Source organism: Drosophila sechellia, chromosome X (genome assembly GCF_004382195.2).
Source record: "Drosophila sechellia strain sech25 chromosome X, ASM438219v1, whole genome shotgun sequence".
Taxonomy (NCBI): Eukaryota; Metazoa; Arthropoda; class Insecta; order Diptera; family Drosophilidae; genus Drosophila; species Drosophila sechellia.
The window spans coordinates 19,765,633-19,783,498 of record NC_045954.1 but is presented as its reverse complement, the minus strand read 5'-3'; the positions used below and the strand labels follow the sequence as shown (position 1 = coordinate 19,783,498).

The following is a 17,866-nucleotide window of genomic DNA, read 5'->3' as shown; positions in this document are numbered from 1 at the left end:
AAAATACGCGATTTAAAAAGTGTTTAATTGAACACATCGACTTTGAAATATTCAAAAAACCTAAAAACAAAAAATACGACATTAAAATAGATGATTAGTACAGAATATTTAAAATAAATTATGTTCAAGCCTCGCATTTTTTTCATATTTATGGCCAAACATATACATAACTAATATATACATAACTACTTAACATAATTAAGGCTCGAAAGGTGATACTCAAAGTGTTAGTCCTGCAGCATTAAATATGATAAAGCACAGCTGCCAATTACCTATCGTAATGTCTTAAAACGTATTTATAAGCCTGCGACTTGAACCAAATGAAATATCTCAAATTAACCTTAGCATAAAAAAGGGCTCCCCATGGTTAACATCAATGTTATATCGAATAATTCTAATTTATTAAATCTTTTTTTAAATTCGAATATCTTTCTGGACGCTAGCTATCGACTACTATTGACACTTTCAGCTAGTTATATCGCTTTCTTGCCGCCAGTTTGCTGACTTTTCAACACTGGCGACCAGTTCGACACAGTCTGGCAGCGTTGGCGGTCAATTCTTATTTTTGAATCCAACCGAAGTGAATTTTGATACGAAAAGCGCCAAAACTCAGTTGAACTAACTATTAGTGAATTTTGTAACTAAAGCACGAATTTGAACTTGAATTGAAAGCGGCGAGCGGCAGCCAATGGCGAATTTCGCTGTCCCAAGCGCATAGGCAACCGCAGTAGTAACCGACAACAACCTTTCAGTTTGGAGCTCGTGGAATGCGGCTGAGCAACTTGGAGCCGTTTCCTTCATTCTTTACCTGTGAGTGGAGTGAGGCAGGAGCACTAGAAGCACCATCGCCACCAGCGGCACCACAACCAGCAGCAGCACCAGCCGCCGCATCGCGTGTGTTGTGAGTTAAGCAGGTTTGCGGCACAGTGGGTCTCATTGCCTTGAACTTGCGACAAGATCAAAACAACCGTTTCTTCGCATTTCAAACAAGTTACAGATTTAAAAGCGACGAAACTTCTCACCTAATATTTAAAAATATTTTCCCCTTAAACCCACTCCCACTGCAACTTTATTCTTGCTTGATAATTTAAAATAACATTTATTTATTCATTTTATATTAAACTGAAATTGTAGTGTCTTTTGCCAAAAACATTTTGAAACAAGCTTATTATATTTAATTTAATATGTAATTAATATGTAATTAAATATAATAGGCTTGTTTCTTTGACAAAAGTGACAATTATCATTATACGTGAAAGATGCTTCAAGCATTCTATTTGAAAAACATACACTTGTAGAAGAAACAGAAAATAGTTGTGCTAAAAAGCTACCATTTTGGTCATGATGATTCCACTGTGCCAAGCGGCGTTTGGAGCTGGAATTGATATTGCAATTGGCTCGTTCCACTGCTCACCTGTCCGTGTGAGCAGCGTGTGCATGAGTGGGTGAGGTGAGAGGGAGAGACAGAGACACAGCTAGAGCGAGAGAGAGGACCCAACTAGTTGGTCGATTAGCTGCCGGCAGTACCGAAGTTCCTGAGATCCGATATTAGTCGTACTTTGTCACTCGATCGGTCAGCGCGTCGTCGCAGCCGTCGTCGTCGTCCACTTGCCGCCAAATCGGAACGCCTGCTGGCAGTGCTTGGGTATTGGGATTGGGATTGGACATCGCGTCCGGTGCGGGTGAGGAAGGGGAGCAGGCGGCGGAGGAAGCAGCTCCCGCGGCATTTGCGACCGCGCTCTTTCGATCCGCCAATTAGGGAGTGGAATCCGGCGCTTTCTTCGCTGGACAACGACCATGTAAAGGTCACAGGTCAAGAACGGAAACTGTAGTACCAAAAAAGAAGAACTCACAGGTAAACCCGTTTTACAACCTGCCAATTGCAATTTGTCTTTGGTTCTTTTCTTTTTTTACTTACATATGTACGATTTCCCAAACCAGGTGTTTCTCGTTATTTATACACCACACACACCAGTCGAGAGATATTGCAAGGCAAAAGTAGTTATTTCATTATCGGTTCTTAATGAGATAATCCACGTACTTAATTACACTCACCGTTCCATTATTTTTTTTGGGCCAAAACGGGTCTTCAAAGCAGTTACATTCGTTTAAAAATAGTTTTGAATACCTTGAAGAAGTCGTCTCCGCTTTGATGACACCGTTAAGTGCATTTTCTTGGGGCTGTGGAAAACTGTTTGCTCAGCTCAAAAAGCTTTTCCGAGTAACAACCAGGTTTCCGAGGAACCAGTCATGAACCACGGGAACCAATCTATCACGGATCACGGACCTTGAAACCAGAAGTAGAACAGATATTAAAGATACAAAATATGCAGATCGATATCGTCACTTCAGTCTTATTATACCAAATGATTCCATAATACCTTTGCATTTGGTAGTCAGTGAGAACAGTCGTTACAGTTACAAGATCTAAAGCACCGTTAAAAAACTGAAAATAGGAAAAGTCTAGTAGCGAGTATCTTTCGATCCTCAAGAAGTTTCCGCACACAATAAGATGATTTTTCTATTAAATTTACATGTAATTTATAAGTGCTTCTAGGTGCATGGACATGTAAATTGCTTAAAAAATGCAAATAAGATTAAGTACTTAGTACTTAGTACTTAGTGCTTTAGATTTCTTTCTCCGAGTCTCGCTTGCTTTTGCTTTTATTCCCGCCATTAGTCGCTGGTGGAAAGTTCTTCGCCATCCGTTAATTGCACAATACATGCGATGCACAATTTCCACATAAGTATATGTACATACAGTTGTATATATATGCATATATATATATATATATATATATATATATATATATATATATATATATATATATATATAAATGATGGGAAAGTTTTGCGCATGCGCAGCCACTGGCGAAATGAAAGTGCTTATGGAGCGCAGTTTTTCTCTCTCTGCAGACGAATACCGTTGCAGCTTGCAGTTACAAGCATAGCTAATTTGCAACACAGTTAATCTTTCCACTTTATAAATAAAACACTAGCGTTTTGAGTACTTTTGGATTTGGATACACCATCTTGATAATTATGAACGAGATGTTCCTGAACAATGACTGAAACACATCTAATGCCATCAATGCAATTCGCAGGTCGACTAGTCCTGCTGCAGCAACATCAACTCATCCGTGGCGCCCAGTTCAGCATGTGACCGGAGTGGAGGACCAACCCGCCGGAAATGCTGAAGCACGCCTCGACGACGAGCAGCACCGCTGCGACCAGCGCCACCAGCGCTGCAGTGGCCATCAACCCGCTGTCCACTCTGCTGGTCAATAGCTGCAACAGCAACAGCAGCAGCAGCAACAACCACACAGGAGGCAGTGGCAGTGGCCACAACACACCCCCAGCGGTGGAAGCGGAAGCGGGCATCGGTATTGGAATTGGAATTGCAACCACCGCGACCGCCGCGACCACAGCAGGCACGGCCGGCACTACCACCAATGGCAATGGTGGCTCACCGACCCCAGCAGCAGCTGCTGTGGCCAGCACCGCGCGCAACATCCACCTGCGACCGCCGCAGCCGTTGAATATATCCGCCCTGAATGCGTCCGTTTCGAGCACGCTGCTCAACGAGGGCACAGGTGTCATGGGCGCAGGAGTTGCTGGCGGAGTAGGTACGGGACGGGGTTGCGTGGGCAATGCCAATTCTACGCTGCTAAACATTGCCACGCCCAGTACGCCGCTCAAGCCGCTCACCCCGCTCACGCAGTTGACGCCCAACGGTCACTTTCTGGGCAACGGGAGTGTGCATCATCACACCTACACCAACCAGCACATCCTGGCCAGCCACCAGCAACAGCAGCAGCAGCAGCAAAATCATCAGCAGCAGCAACAGCACCACCACCATTATCACCACCAACAAACGAACCATGCGCAAGCGCAAAGCCAGACACACAATCTCAGCCAGTTGCCGCAGAACTACAGGAACTTCAGCCACCTGAGCACGAATCCCGTGCGCCCCAAGCTGCCCAAGTCGGGCCCATCACCCCGCGAGGCCCTCACCAGTCTGGGTCTGCTCTGCCTGAGTAAGTTGATCCGAGATGATGACGGAAGAGCGTCTAGTAATGCCTGTGTTTTCCTGCAGTTTCCCTGCTTCTGGCGCTGCTCTCGCTGATTTTCCTCCTAAGGATATCGCCGAATGGACGCGAGGACGCCGTGGGTCGCGGCGCCGGCGGCGAGGACTTCATTGTGGTCTACGACGTCACCCTGGCACTGGGCGCCCTCTCCCTGTCGCTGAACCTGTGCTGCCTACTGGTTTGCGCCATTCAGTTCCTGTTCGCCGTCAAGCTGCGCGAGCCGGCCTTCGAGGGTCGCGATAACCAGTACCTGGTCAAGTCCAGTGCCAGCCGCACGTGCGCCGTCAGCGGCTTCTTCATCTCCATACCGGTCTTCCTTACCGGCCTGATCCTGTACACCTTTAGCCACTTCCACTCGACGCCGGCGATCGTGACCAGCCTGCTGATTGGAGTGGGCATAGTCTTCTGCGGCGGCGCCATGGTGCACAACGTGTTCGTGTGGCAGCGCGAGAAGACCATCAGCTACCGTGGAGCCCCGCTGTCCCACAACTTGTCGGTGATCTCGGCTGGCCAGCTGCCGGCGACGCTGCCTGTGCCCATGCCACTGCCACCTGGCTCGTTCCACACGTACCAGGCCGCTCATCAGGGGCACCAGAGCCACCTGGTGCCGCCCTCCGTGACGGCGGTCTCGCCCAATCACTCCCACGGCAGCTTTAATCCACTTCTCCTTGGTGGCGGCGGCGGCGGAGCACTGGGTGCCGTTAACTCCTCCTTTCTGGTGCGTCCAGCCACTGCCACACCACCGACGCCCACGCCCAGGACACTGGCGAATAGCAGCTGCCTAACAGCAGGTCGCGAGGCCAGCGGATCGGTCAGCCCCGGCATTCCGCCAACGCTGGACATGAGCAACATCACCGTCCTGCTACACGAGCTCTCCACGCTCGTCTAGATCCGCTAAAGGTGCGGAGTAGACTGCACACAGACTTACAGACGATATCCACCGCACGCCCGCAACTCTTGCCGAATCCTAGCTGTAAGAACGCCCATTGTAAATACCTGTACATACATACCGAATACATAACGAATCTTTGTAAGCTAAAGAAGCATTATCCAACTGCATCGCCATTATCATGAAGTGTAGTAACCCGTTTGGTGCTCCTCCTTAACTTCAGATCCGAAAGGATTGATCGGAGCTCAATAATAATATTCTTAATTTCAAAAATCCATATGCTTATTAAACTCAAAACTGTTCAAACTTCAATGTATTCAAAAACTCGAACTGATGCCATTTATAACTGGTATTAAACGTACAGAAAGTAAAAACTAAAAATTCAGTGTCTTCCGTGCCGATCCTTCTTCGTGGCAAGCTACTCCCCCACCCCCCAACTTTGGACGCACTCTTCAACTGTGGTGATCCGGTTATCCGGGTGCATAACTAATGCTCCGACTTGGAGGTGCGGCGCAAGCGCGGACGTAGCTCCCGGTTCTGTGAGCTGGCGGTGCTGTTGGTGGCAGAACTGGAGGCTTCGGAGCGAGAGTCACCTGTGGCAGTCCCAGACTGATCGCTCAGTTCCGAGATTCGTCGTCTAGTGGTGCGACGGAGACGGGGCAGCTCCTCCGGTGCAGTTGAATCGGGTACATCTATGGGAGCATCGATCGGAGCATCTGAGCTCATCTTGCGCAAGCTGACCACCGCTCGAGCAGCCTTCGGTTTGCGCACGACCTGCGCACTCAACGCAGGGGGCGGCTCGCTCTGGCCTCGCAATGATCGGACAGAGGGCTTCGCCGTCACCGGTGCCTGCGAGACGGCCCTCTTGCCGCGTGCCTTGGTGGTTGTGGGCGTGCCGGGTCTGGAGCTCGCAGCCTCTGAGTCCACGCTGAGGCGAGTTCGCGAGCGGGTGCGCGGTAGGGCAGGCTCCAAGGGACTTTGGGGCCGCAGCCGTTCGGGGATCACCTCCAGCAGATTAGTGTGCTGCAACCCACGACGCTTGGGAGTCGAGACGGGTGGAGTGGATGCGTGCGATAAGGTTGGGGCATCGCTGCTGCGCAATGACATCTTGCGACCAGCGACTGGAGTCGGACTATCGCGATGCTTCTCGGAGACGCGACGCGGTCGCAGAGTTCGCGGAGTGTCCTGGTGCTCCTTGAAGCTGCGACGCGGTTGCAATGTACGAATCGTCCCTGTTGGCACATCTTGCCCCTCATCCTCATCACCGGAGAATTTCAGCTTCAGGCTGTGTGTTGAATCCTCCTCTTCGGGCAATAGTGGTTGTGGACTAGGTTTGGCTTTCTCCTCGGAAGCTTCCTTGGTCTCCGTCTTGTCTCCTTCTTTGGGCTGCTCATCCGCCCCACGTTCGACTTCCACAACGACCTGCTCTTCGGCTTCTAGGTCGACATCCTCTTCTGGAATTTCCTCCAGACCACGGACCAAGGGTTCCATCTCCGGCACGTCCGGCACCACATCCACCACCATCTCGATATCCATATCGGCAAGTGGCTGCTTTTGCTCGCTAAACTCCACTGTGGCCACCGACTCGTTGCTCGCGGTCTTCTCCTCCGTAGGCCAATCCTTTCGCTGCTCCGGCTGAGTATCCTTTTCCTTCGGCGCCTCCTCATCGCTGTCTAGGACAATGGTGTCGGCCACATCCGAGTCGCTGTTAACCGTGGCGCCCAGCGAAAGGAATGGACTGGGGACACCAGCCGCCTCCTCCTGACATTCGTCCTTGAAGGCGAACAGCTCCGCACTGCTGGAGGCCGCCGATTGCTGGGGTCGGGCGACATAGCCGCGCACTTCTGTTCCATCCAGCGCTATGACGCAATCATCATCGTCATCATCGTCCTCTTCCTCTAGCGAGCCCTTGGTGGTGTCAAGGTCGTCAACCGTTTCCAGACTATTGGCGCGGTACAGGGAGATCGGCGTACCATCTCCATCCCCGCCATGAGGTGCCTGCGGACTAGATGTCTGAGAGACGTTTGTGTCGCTGGGCAGGAAGGAGGTGGGCGTGTGCGTAACCGATCGGGATGTGGTTATGGAGCCCGGCGACTCAGCAACGATGGAGTACATGGGGTCATCGGTGTGCAGTGCTGGCAGCATAGGATTCTGAATGCCTGCCGAGGACACGTTCGAATCTTCGCTACTGAGGCTGTAGATGGGCGAGGAGAGGGGCTCCTGGGCCGTTCCTTCTGAGTTGCTTAGGAACGCCAGCCGACCGCCGGTTTCCAAGGGCTCCTGCGCCTGATCCTGCTCTTGCTCCAGATTCTGCTCGTCCTGCGGATTCTGTTGCTCCTCAAGCGATTTTGTGTCACCCAGCTTCAATTCCTCTTCGTGCTCCTCATCCTGAGTATCGGGCTGCTCAAGTGACGCCACATCGTAGGTTGACATTCCCAGAGTGGTGTCCATCATCTGGTGGTGGCCCTGTATAGCAGGCCTTGCTGAAGGCAAAGACCACTGTGCGCTGGGTGCGCCCGCCAACTCCGCACCAAGATCGGTTGATTCCATTTCGCCACAGATGGTAGTGCGCTCGGAGATCTTAATCCCACAGCTGCCGCTGGTGAAGACCTGTGACTGTGTCTCGCCCATCTTGGAGGAGCAGACGGTGGGCACAAACTGGGAATGTGATGCCGTCTGAGCCGGCTGGACAGTGTTAAAGCTGCCGAATCCACTGCTACTCTCGCTCCCTGCCGCAGTACCAATCTTGCTACCGCTTCCGTTCCCCCCATGTAGCAATGAGTTTCGGGGCTGTGGGCCTGCTGGTGGCGCGAAATAATGAGGAGAATCCCGCGATGGTACCGGGTCCATCAAAGACACATTGGCCGATACCGAAGGCGAGAGGAACTCATCCTCCTCGTCGGACTCAAAGCTGCAGGCGCTCATTGGCTCGCTTCTTGACTCGATCTCCACAATGATCTCGTCAGTTTCCTCCTCCCCCTCAGCCGCATCTTCGCTGCTCACCTCCATCGATTTATCAGATGTATCAGTTCGCAGAGGAATGGGCGGCACAAAGCGAAATGTCTTTGGTCCCGCCAGCGCTGTGGACGTAGCCACCGGCGAAGCTCCCTTAACGGCCTCCACAGCCGCGCTTCGCTTCAGGATTGTGGAAATCGGCTGCGGCGAACTGCCGCTCTTGCGTATCGTCGACTTTCGCGCTTGGAGGAAAGTTGGCGGCTGCAATAGATTGGTCGCCTCGTTTTTCTTGACCTCTTCCTGCTCCATTTGGTTCGAACTTTTTTCTCGAATGGATTTCACATAGTCTGTCACATCCTCCACCATTCGTTCAAACATCAGACAAGGACGCTTATAGGGACGCTCCGTGCCTAGCTGCCTCTGTTCCAGTTGCTTGGTCCGCTGATCCTCTAGGTCCCGCTGTCGTTTCTCCACCACCTGGTGTGGTACTGGCTTTACTATGCGCCGACGAAGAGGAAGCTCCGAATGTCCGTATTGCGCGTGCCGCAGGAATGGCACATTGCTGTAGCCTAATTTTGATTGGATCGAAACGGGGGTCATCTTTGGAGGGGACTCGCATTGTGTTGCCCAGTGGGCACTGACGGCGGAACTCTGAAAGATGCCGCCCAATTGGCCGCTGGCGTTCTGTTTGACCAGCTGGCAGCTGAAGGGCTCCAAGGGACCGTTCTTTTGGCCATCCCCCAAGCCGTCCAAGGTGCCTCTGATGCGGAGATATGTCCCGGCGATGTTCTGTATAACTGGTCCCATTGTAGCGCTGTAGGCTGGGAGAATAGAGCTGGAGGATTCATCTCGCTCCCGCTCGGCGGCCACCTCATCCATGAAGGACACGGCCTCGATGAACTTGCTCTTTTGAAGCAGCAGAATCAATTGCACGCAATCCGTATGACGCGTTCTGCACTGGCGCAGCAGAGTGTACAACAGCCGTTCCTCTGGCTCTCGCAGGTACAGCCCGGACAGGAATGTGAAGCGTCTGATTTCAATGCAGTGGCGGAAGAAGCGCTCAAGCAGCGGCTGTCCATCCTCGTCGTCATCGAGGCGAGCGATTTCGAATGCTTCCGGTATGTTATCGTTGGCTAGGAGCACTTTCATGTGCAGCGCCGAGGACAATGGACCGGGTGGTCGACCGACCACCTTCTTGGCCGCCATGAGGGCACCTTCAGCCAGCAGCTTCTCTATTAACAGCCGCATCTGCCACGATTTCAAGTTCCTAGCGGGGGCAGACTCCTTGTATAGCTCCTGTACGCCTTGCTGCAATCAAATAAATTGCAAAACGAATGAATATAACAATTCCGCTTCTATTAACCGATCCGGACTCACCTCGCAGTCGCCGTGGTCCAAGTACCAGAAGCAGCGCAATGACGGGGCCAGATCATTGTCCAGCTGTAAGTTAATCTGAAAGAGTCGGACCAGCTGTTGGTTCAGGTCCATCAGCAGGTAGAGGAAAAGAGCATGTTTGTGGCAGAGTTCTATGTCGGGATTGAGCATCAACTGTATAAACGCATGCAGCGAGTCCGGCGGATAGGGGTCCGGAATTAGGGCGCGTTTTCGCAGAGAGTCAATGTAGAGGAACTTTCGCTGCGCTCGTTTTTCCGAGTACTCGTGTCGCAGGCGAACGAATGGATTCTCGCGGGGTACCCGATAATCCACTTGCTGACCCTCCGGCAGGAGGCCTTGCTTGATAAACCAGTACAGCACTCTTTGGTACTCGGCGACCGTTTTCAGCGTCCGCTCGTTGGCTCGGCAATCGTCCAAAATGGAGCAGGTTAGCCTGCGCCGTCCCTGCTCAACAATGTAGGACTGCAATCGTACCAAATCACGCAGCTGGCCGGTGAGCACTTGAAACTCGCGCCGTTCCCGCTGGTCCAGTGGGTAGCCGCCGTAGTCAAAGATGCCATGGCAAAGATCCGAGCACCTCGTCTTAATCTGGCCGGCGCGCTTTAAGATCCAGTTGGTCAGCGTTAACAAGGAGAGTTGCGTGTTATCAAGCATGTTGCACAAGAAGCTGCCATCCATCCAACTCCGTGCGCAGTCCTTCAGCAAGGCTCCGCAGTTGTGCTCCAGGGCCACCGACAATATCAACTCGTACTTGGCAATCTAGAGAGCAAGAGAATGCAATGTTACTTTAATATGAAAAGACTGTGGTACTATGTGGTACCGGAAGATTTCCGGACAACTAACTAAATAATTACCAAGTGTAACTCACCTGAGAGAATGTGGCGTTGGGGTTAAGCTCACAAAATTGTGGCAGGATACGCAGGCGAACGATGTCCTCGTGGTAGATCTGAGGGCGCAGGAAGATCGTGGCGTTTTCACAGCGAAGGGCGTTTAGAAACCGATGCTGCACTCCGTCCTGGGCGTAGTACCGTTTGCCAGTTGGGGTTAACAGTGAGCAATCTGGAGATAGACGGTAATACTTGACCATTAATCTTACTGGCGCTGGCTTCAATCACCGCTGTCACTCACCAAAGGTCAGTGAGTTGGGATAAAAGTGCTCATCGTAGCGCTGCAGTGAGACAAAGTGCAATATGGTGGTGGAACGCAGATGCAATGCCAGTCCCGTGTTTAGACCACTGAGGATGTAGCCGCACATGTAATTAGGAACTGCGGATTTGTGAACGAATGTGGGCATCTCATCCTTGTACCACTGGTTAATGTCGAACAGGACTAGCTTGTTCTTTTTATCTGCCCTTGAGTGCCACGAGATGACAATCAGTAGAGTTCCGTTGTCGCCGGCAAAACTGAAAGTAGACGCCGTGGAGCAGCCAAGCACGGAGCAGATGCCTCTGTCCAAGGTTTGGCAGTTGCGCATGGTTGTAGAACGGTATTGCTGCGAAGCAAGAAGTTAATATACGTCTGTGCGTGACGGCTCAAGATTTCTCACCTCAAACTGGATCGTGTCGGATTCCCGGTCCCTGTACGAACGCCTATAGCAGACCGAGTGCAGCATCATGTGCAGGATCTCGGTGTTTTGGTACAATCCACAGATGTAGAAACAGGGTTTTGGGTCATCCGGTGGCATAATGAGGCACATTCGCTTAACTGCCTTTTTGAACCCTTCCTTTGTTTTAGGCGGTTGCAGATAAGTGGTCACTTCGAAGTGGATTAGGTCGTAGATCAGGATTCGGCCGTCTTCTAGACCAGCGGCATAGCCGGGCGCCAAGCTAATGCCTATAAGGCAACTGATTCCAATGGAAGCCACTGTTGATAAATTGAAGGTTAGCCTAGCTACCATGACACACTGGCAGTGACAGACTCACCGTCCATCCGCACAGCCAAGTGAGCCCCTTTGGAGCGACAACGGGTCAGCTTGGAGCTGATTCGACCTCCTCTGGCCCCCTCTGAGGATACAAAGTATAGGTTCCCGTACGACGGCTCATCTTTGGAACTGGGGGAGCAAAGGTTGTTTCGGGTACTCGCCTGCAGGCTGTCGCTGTTCAGATCGACCATCAGAACAGTGCCCTCCTCGGTGGCTACGGCCAGACAGCCTTCGAACAGATGCAGTTGCGTGAGTCCATAGATTCCTTTATCGATAAACGTCAGCGCGCTGCACGTTATACCGTCAAGGTCGAAGCGGCGCAGCACCTGACTGTTGCGAATCGCATAGATGAGCACCTGTGTGGTCAACGGGCAGTCGATGGGTCTCTGATCGCCGCTGTTCCATGACTCCAGGCAGATGGCTAGCATAGGGGAGCGTTCGTGGTCGCCGGGGAAGAGTTCCTCCACGCAACGAATGCTTCTGCGCTGCTGCAGATTATTGGATTCTCTCCAGAAGCAGTGCCAGGAGAGGTAATGGCCTGTGGACATGCTGCAGACCAGCAATGTGGCGTCGCTTCCATACCGCCAAGTCACCCAGCCCCATTGCCCGTCGCGTATAATGCCTCCCAGGTATTCGGCTGTAAATGGATAGCGAAGATTCTTGGTGAATCGGTTTCGGCTGGCGATGCCGGTGCGAATCGCACACGCCGTATTTTGTGCACACTTACCGGCGTCCAAATGTGTCGACGGCTCCCGGCCAAATCCGGGTACTATGCGCTCCGGGAACGCAATCGTGCGGCTACCGTCCAACTCCACTTCGTGCCACTCCATCTCTATTTCATCAATGCCGGACGCTTGCAGATAAATACAAAAAAATAAATATACCCGCTTTCACGCCGACAGTACGTCTGTGTGTTTTGTGAGTTTGTGCGTGAGGGGCCTGGCGTTGCCGCCTTGATTTGGCATACAAAAAAACGGTTGTTTTGCTTGTCGTGCGTGCACGCTGAGTGGCCCAGTGCTGGCTAACGTCCGACTGAGATTCGCAAATGTAGCGATGGCAAGGACTTGAGTTACTAGTTACCATATATTTCAGTGCATTTTCAATTTTTTAGATATACATGCTTAAACAAGTTTGTAACTGGGATCCAAGCCACTCGTTTAAAGAAAGGACTAGAAACCGGCACTTGCAGCCTGGCAACTTCAACACCAGCAGACTGGCAACGCTGCAGAATTGCGAAAATATTGCGCGAATTTCGTAAGCAACTCAACCGGCTGTCATAGCATTTTTAGTCAACACCAATATAAGCAACCTTGAAGCGTAATGTCTTGTATCAAACGAATCAGACGTATTTAGCTCCGAGCCGAGCTCCTAGTACATACAATAGCAATAATACGATCTGGCAACTTCCGTGCGCCGCTTGTCAACCCTGTCCCGTGCGATTTGCTGCACATTGTTCTAAAACAACCCAGCCGGAAAAGCGGTTTCAGCAGTGGTCTACTTTATATGCGACTCAGATGTGAGAGACCTGACCCGAGGCTGTGTTTCAGGCAATAGGCGCTACCCAGGGCGATCATCGGTGCCCACAGGCAATCCCAACCAGAGCACCAACACACCAGAATCCCAGCTCACGCATTTCGCACACGGAACAGACCACACAACACACAGCACATAGCACACACGCACACAGGTAGCGGCAGCTATTCTAATCTTCCAAAACGTTGTCTGGCTCGCGGGCAGGCTGGCTGGCTCCACAAAAGCTTTGGTCACAGACAAGGCACGAAGAGATCGCGGCGGAGATCGAGAGGCTAGGCGAGATTTGGGTTTCGAGCGGTGGGCAGGGGCAAGCAGAGGTGAGTGGAGCACATGGCGCCTGTTGCAGGAAGAAGCCGCACCCAGGCAATTCACGCTTATGTTTCAATTTCAATCTAACGCAATGCCCACAGGTAGACACTAGCTAGCTAGCGAAAGCGATGTCCCAGCACGGAGGCACCGAGGCTCTGGCCGCCGAACTGGCCTCGGCCATTGACCTGGTCATGAACCCGATGACACAGCAGCAGGCGCGCCTGGAGGCCTACATGGCCTGCGAGCGGTTTAAGGAGGAGTCGCCAATGTGCGCCCAGGTGGGCCTATTCCTGGCCAGCTCGCCGCAGTCTAACCAGCAAGTGCGACACTTTGGCCTGCAGCTGATCGAGTACACAATCAAGTACCGGTGGAACTGCATTACGCACGAGGAGAAGGTGTACATTAAGGACAATGCCATCAAGATGCTGAACGTGGGCGTGGGCCCGGCGGAGGACCGCTCGCTGCTGCCCACGAAGGACGCGCTGTCGCGCATCATCGTCGAGATGATCAAGCGCGAGTGGCCGCAGCAGTGGTCCGACCTGCTGCCGGAGCTAAGCCAGGCCTGCACCAAGGGCGAGGCCCAAACGGAGCTGGTGCTTCTGGTCTTCTTGCGACTGGTGGAGGACGTGGCCCTATTGCAGACAATCGAGTCGAATCAGCGGCGCAAGGACATGTACCAGGCGCTAAACAACAACATGAACGACATCTTTGAGTTCTTCCTGCGCCTGGTGGAGCAGCATGTGACCGCGTTCCGCGAGACAACGCGTCTGTGCAACTACACCAAGGCGAACGCGCACAGCCGGGTCGTCGAGATGGTACTGCTCACGCTGAGCGGCTTCGTCGAGTGGGTCAGCATCCAGCACATCATGTCCAGCAATGGCAAGCTGATGCACTTCCTATGCATCCTGCTCAACGACAAAGCATTCCAATGCAATGCGGCTGAGTGCCTGGCGCAGATCACGAACCGCAAGGGCCACACCAAGGAGCGAAAGCCGTTGCTCCAGCTGTTCAACGAGGAGCCGCTGCGCTACATCTACCAGGCCAGTCAGATACCGGCCGACCCAAGTTCCACGCTGGCCGTCGAGCAGCATCACAACTTCCTCAAAAAGTTGCTGCAAGTGCTGAACGGCATGGCGCAACAACTGGTGGCGCTTTGGGGCAAGGACGACGCCACGCAACGACCAGTGCACCTGGAAGTCCTTCTCGAATGCCTATTGCTGCTCGTCCAGCATCCATCGCTGTGCGTCTCGCATGGCTCGGCGCTCATTTGGCAGCTGCTGCTTAAGCATGAGCCCTCCTCTAAAGACTTCGCCATGGTCAACTACATTCCCAAGCTCATCCACACGATTGCGCCCAGGATCGTGAAGCTGCCATATCCTGCCTCCACTAGCTCGCCTGCCAGCCTCTCCACGGAGGCCTATATTCGACTAGAATACGATAGTGAAGAGGAGTTCGCGCTATACTTCTTCCGCTGCCGGACCGACTTCCTTGAGATTTTCCGCCTGGCCACCCTGGTGCAGCCGTTGATCACGTATGGCTACTGCGAACAGTGGCTGCAGCAACGCCTGCGAAATGCGCAGGCTGAAGCGGATGCGGAGGCCAAGAGCGGCAACGTGTCGTGCAGCGTGCAGGATCCAGTATACCTGGAATGGGATGCACTGGTCAGTGTGTTGGACGGAGTGCTAAGCCGTATACTCCTCGTGGCGGAACGACCCTCTGTGCCGGCAGGACTGCGACTCTTGGAAGAATGCCTTAAACTGGAAACAATCAACCCGCTGACCTACTCGATTCTGCTGTCCTGCATCTCGGCCCTGTTCGTCTTTCTGAGCATGTCCGCTTGCCAGATTACGGTGACCAACTGCGTGGCCATGAGCGGGGTAAGTCTGTTGCCTCGAGTGCTTGACAAGATCTTCCGAGCTTTGGTGATGAAGCCCCCCAATGAACTGGAGAAGGTGCAGGCCAAGTCCGCTAAGAATCTTCGACGACACGCCGCCTCGCTGCTGGTGAAGCTGGCCCACAAGTACCCGCTGCTACTGCTGCCCGTTTTCGAGCAGATCAACGGCCACGTGGAGCTTTTGCTCAAGGAGCCCGGTCAGCATCAGCTGTGCCGTTTGATGCGCACCACGTTGCAGGAGGCGCTCATCCTAATCTCGAACCATTTTTGCGACTTCGAGCGGCAGACGCTGTTCATCGAGCACATCGTGCAGGACAAGCGGACCGAGTGGCTGGCCTTTGGCGATGCCCTCAAATCCCCGCTGGACTTCATGAGCTTCGTTGGCCTGGACAAGCCTCCCAGTTTCGCCGTGGAAGGAGCTGCCACGCTCCAGAACCGCTCACGCATTTTGGACGCCCTGCACGTCGTGCTCGGCGTGGTCAAGCGCTGCACCTGGCCAGACGATCCGGAGCGCGCGCAGCGCGGAGGATTTGTCATTGGCTGCACGGAGCTGGGCAACCCGATCTGCCGAAACCCGGCCACCAAGCACGTTGTGCCACTGCTGTCGCACGTGCTGAGCTTGATGCGTGTGCTAAATGAGCTGTTTGCTCCGGAGGCTCTGCACGCGCTCTCCGAGGGTTATCGCGGAATCCATGGGATGATGGAGCACGAGAAGAAGCTTCTAATGGGCATATGCGCTCTGCCCACCGACCCCTTGGACGCGACCATCCGCAGCGAACCGACGGCCTTCGAAAAGATGCAGACCTTCATGATGATGGTCACCGAGGGTTGCTACCATCTGATGGGCTCAGCTGGACCATCGCTGGGACGCGATCTGTACCAGCTCATGGGACTGTCGGACGCCATTGTGACGAATGTGTTCAGCCGCATGGACTTGGTGCCCGATTACCGCCTGCGCCCAATCATAAGGGTCTTCTTCAAGCCCTTCGTCTACTCGTGCCCGCCCAGCTTCTACGACAGCGTTCTGGTGCCGCTCTTTGCCCACTTGGCGCCACTGATGTGCGAGCGTCTCACGCGCCGCTGGATCTACATCGCCTCGCTCTACGAAAGCGGTCAGCTCGACGGCGAGGTGAACGACACGCAGGAGGTGCTGGAGGATCAGCTCAATCGCACGCTGACGCGGGAGTATCTGGACGTGCTGAAGATCGCGCTGGTGGGCGGCCAGATTGGGGCTGATCATGTGGCAGCTGGCGCCAATGCCAACAGCAATTCTGTGGCCATGGAGAACGAGGAGCACTCGATGGACAGCGCACCGCAATCGCGAGCAAGCCAGTCGGCACTGCTCTCGGACATCATCAGCGACTTGGGCGGCAAGCTGCTGCGCAACGGACTCATTGGCAATTACGTCCTCATGACTTTGTTGAAGGCCATCGCCTGGAACGACGGCATGTGCAGCATGAAGGCTGTCAACATCGCAGCGCCCGTGATGCGTTTCCTGGCCGCCGAGAAACTAATGGACGAGAACAAGGCCGTCACTGCCTTCACCGCCGTCCTGCAGGGCATGCAGGTGCACGGTCAGCACGAGGCCAACCAATCGGGCCTGGTGACGCTGGGCGTGCAGTTCTACGAGCTGCTGCGTCCGCAGTTCCCCATTCTCAGCGAAGTGCTGCAGCATATCCCCAGCGTGAATGCGGCCGACATTCAAAAGTTTGACGAGAAGATCGCCGTGGCGCCCGCCAAGGGCAACAAAGTGGATCGCGCCAAAAAGGACATCTTCAAAAAGCTGACCGCCCAGCTAGTCGGACGCAGCGTGAACCAGTTGTTCCGGCACGAGGTGCAGATAGCCAATCTGCCGCCCATGCAGTCGCACAAGGCCAAGGGAGCCATGGGCACCACGGCGGACATCATGGATAGCAATCAGAACGCGAGTCTGGCCAGACTCTTTGGGCCGGAGAAGTGACAGGGAGCGCAGCGGAAGCCGAAAACGAGATACACAAACGAACAGAATAAGGATACGAGAAGCAGGAGGAGGCGTCGCAGCGGAGGCGGCGCCACCAGTGACACCACCTCGGTCCTGGTCGAGGACCGGGATCAGGAGCACGTCGAGACCACGGCCACCTCAGCTGCCAAACTAGCGACGACTGAACTGAATGTAATTGTAAATTAGCTTAGACGATGAGTTCGCACTCCCTCGCCCGTGTCCAAGCCCATGACCCAGTCCTTGTCCCAGTCCCAGTCCAATCAGATCTTACACCTATTAATTTATTTATTTTAACATCTAAATTTAACGCGCAACCGCAATCGCCACCGCATCGATCCGAACCGTTTCCCCCAGTTTTCGGAGGAAGATGGTGACTCGTGACTTGTTAATGCTTTGTTATTTATTATTCGAAATTTGTTAAACTTGTTTGCTCAAAGGAACTACTAGAACCGCTAGTTAGCAATACTCCGGCCCACAACCGTCAATCCGCAATCCTTAGCCCTTGTCCCATGGCCCCAGGTCCCAGGTGCTTCTCAGAGACGCCAGATGCCCTTTTTATACATAGTTAATTAATTAATTATTTAATGAATTGTGCTTTCTCCGTTTTGTATAGTTACCTATGCGCAGGCATACTGTAATTTATATAACTGTACACATCTATAATTTGAAGGAATATTTCTGAAATTACGCTTAGGTTTAGTTGATAGGCAAAAGTTATTATTATATAATACATCAAGTTGTATATGATCACACATCCCGCGTCGCGAATGCATCATGCATTATGCAGTAAAATAATTATAGCCCAAAAACACACCAGGATACTAAGAAAAAATAATGAAATCGAAGCGGTCGACCGTGCAAAACACAAATCGAAATAAGATAAAGCAGATAAATTTGAAAT

At 52.9% G+C, this 17,866-nt stretch overlaps 3 protein-coding genes and 1 long non-coding RNA gene across 5 annotated transcripts; 2 read left to right on the top strand and 2 right to left on the bottom strand.

Moving 5' to 3' along the window:
• Window positions 1-546: 546 nt before the first annotated feature.
• LOC6615034 lies at window positions 547-5,358 on the top strand. 2 transcript variants are annotated; one of them, XM_032726641.1, is made up of 3 exons: window positions 547-901; window positions 3,105-4,037; window positions 4,097-5,358. In XM_032726641.1, the coding sequence occupies exons 2-3, from the start codon at window positions 3,191-3,193 to the stop codon at window positions 4,975-4,977; spliced, it is 1,728 nt and encodes a 575-aa protein (XP_032582532.1). In that variant the 5' UTR covers window positions 547-901; window positions 3,105-3,190; the 3' UTR covers window positions 4,978-5,358. The 2 variants fall into 2 exon arrangements, with proteins under 2 accessions (XP_032582532.1, XP_002039451.2); XM_002039415.2 differs by lacking the exon at window positions 547-901 and adding an exon at window positions 1,223-1,855.
• LOC6615032 (protein ELYS homolog) lies at window positions 5,292-12,078 on the bottom strand. The gene is made up of 7 exons (XM_002039413.2): window positions 11,976-12,078; window positions 11,250-11,885; window positions 10,874-11,190; window positions 10,456-10,819; window positions 10,196-10,386; window positions 9,310-10,086; window positions 5,292-9,240 (listed from the first exon to the last, which is right to left on the bottom strand). Exons 1-7 carry the CDS (start codon window positions 12,076-12,078, stop codon window positions 5,464-5,466), a joined length of 6,165 nt encoding a protein of 2,054 aa, XP_002039449.2. The 3' UTR covers window positions 5,292-5,463.
• A 434-nt stretch (window positions 12,079-12,512) lies between these two features.
• LOC6615031 (exportin-5) lies at window positions 12,513-17,717 on the top strand. The gene is made up of 2 exons (XM_032726640.1): window positions 12,513-13,098; window positions 13,192-17,717. Exon 2 carries the CDS (start codon window positions 13,219-13,221, stop codon window positions 16,942-16,944), a length of 3,726 nt encoding a protein of 1,241 aa, XP_032582531.1. The 5' UTR covers window positions 12,513-13,098; window positions 13,192-13,218; the 3' UTR covers window positions 16,945-17,717.
• On the bottom strand, window positions 17,344-17,814 carry LOC116802336. The gene is made up of 2 exons (XR_004362695.1): window positions 17,583-17,814; window positions 17,344-17,516 (listed from the first exon to the last, which is right to left on the bottom strand). It is a non-coding gene; the product is annotated as an uncharacterized LOC116802336 (long non-coding RNA).
• Between the last annotated feature and the right edge of the window lie 52 nt (window positions 17,815-17,866).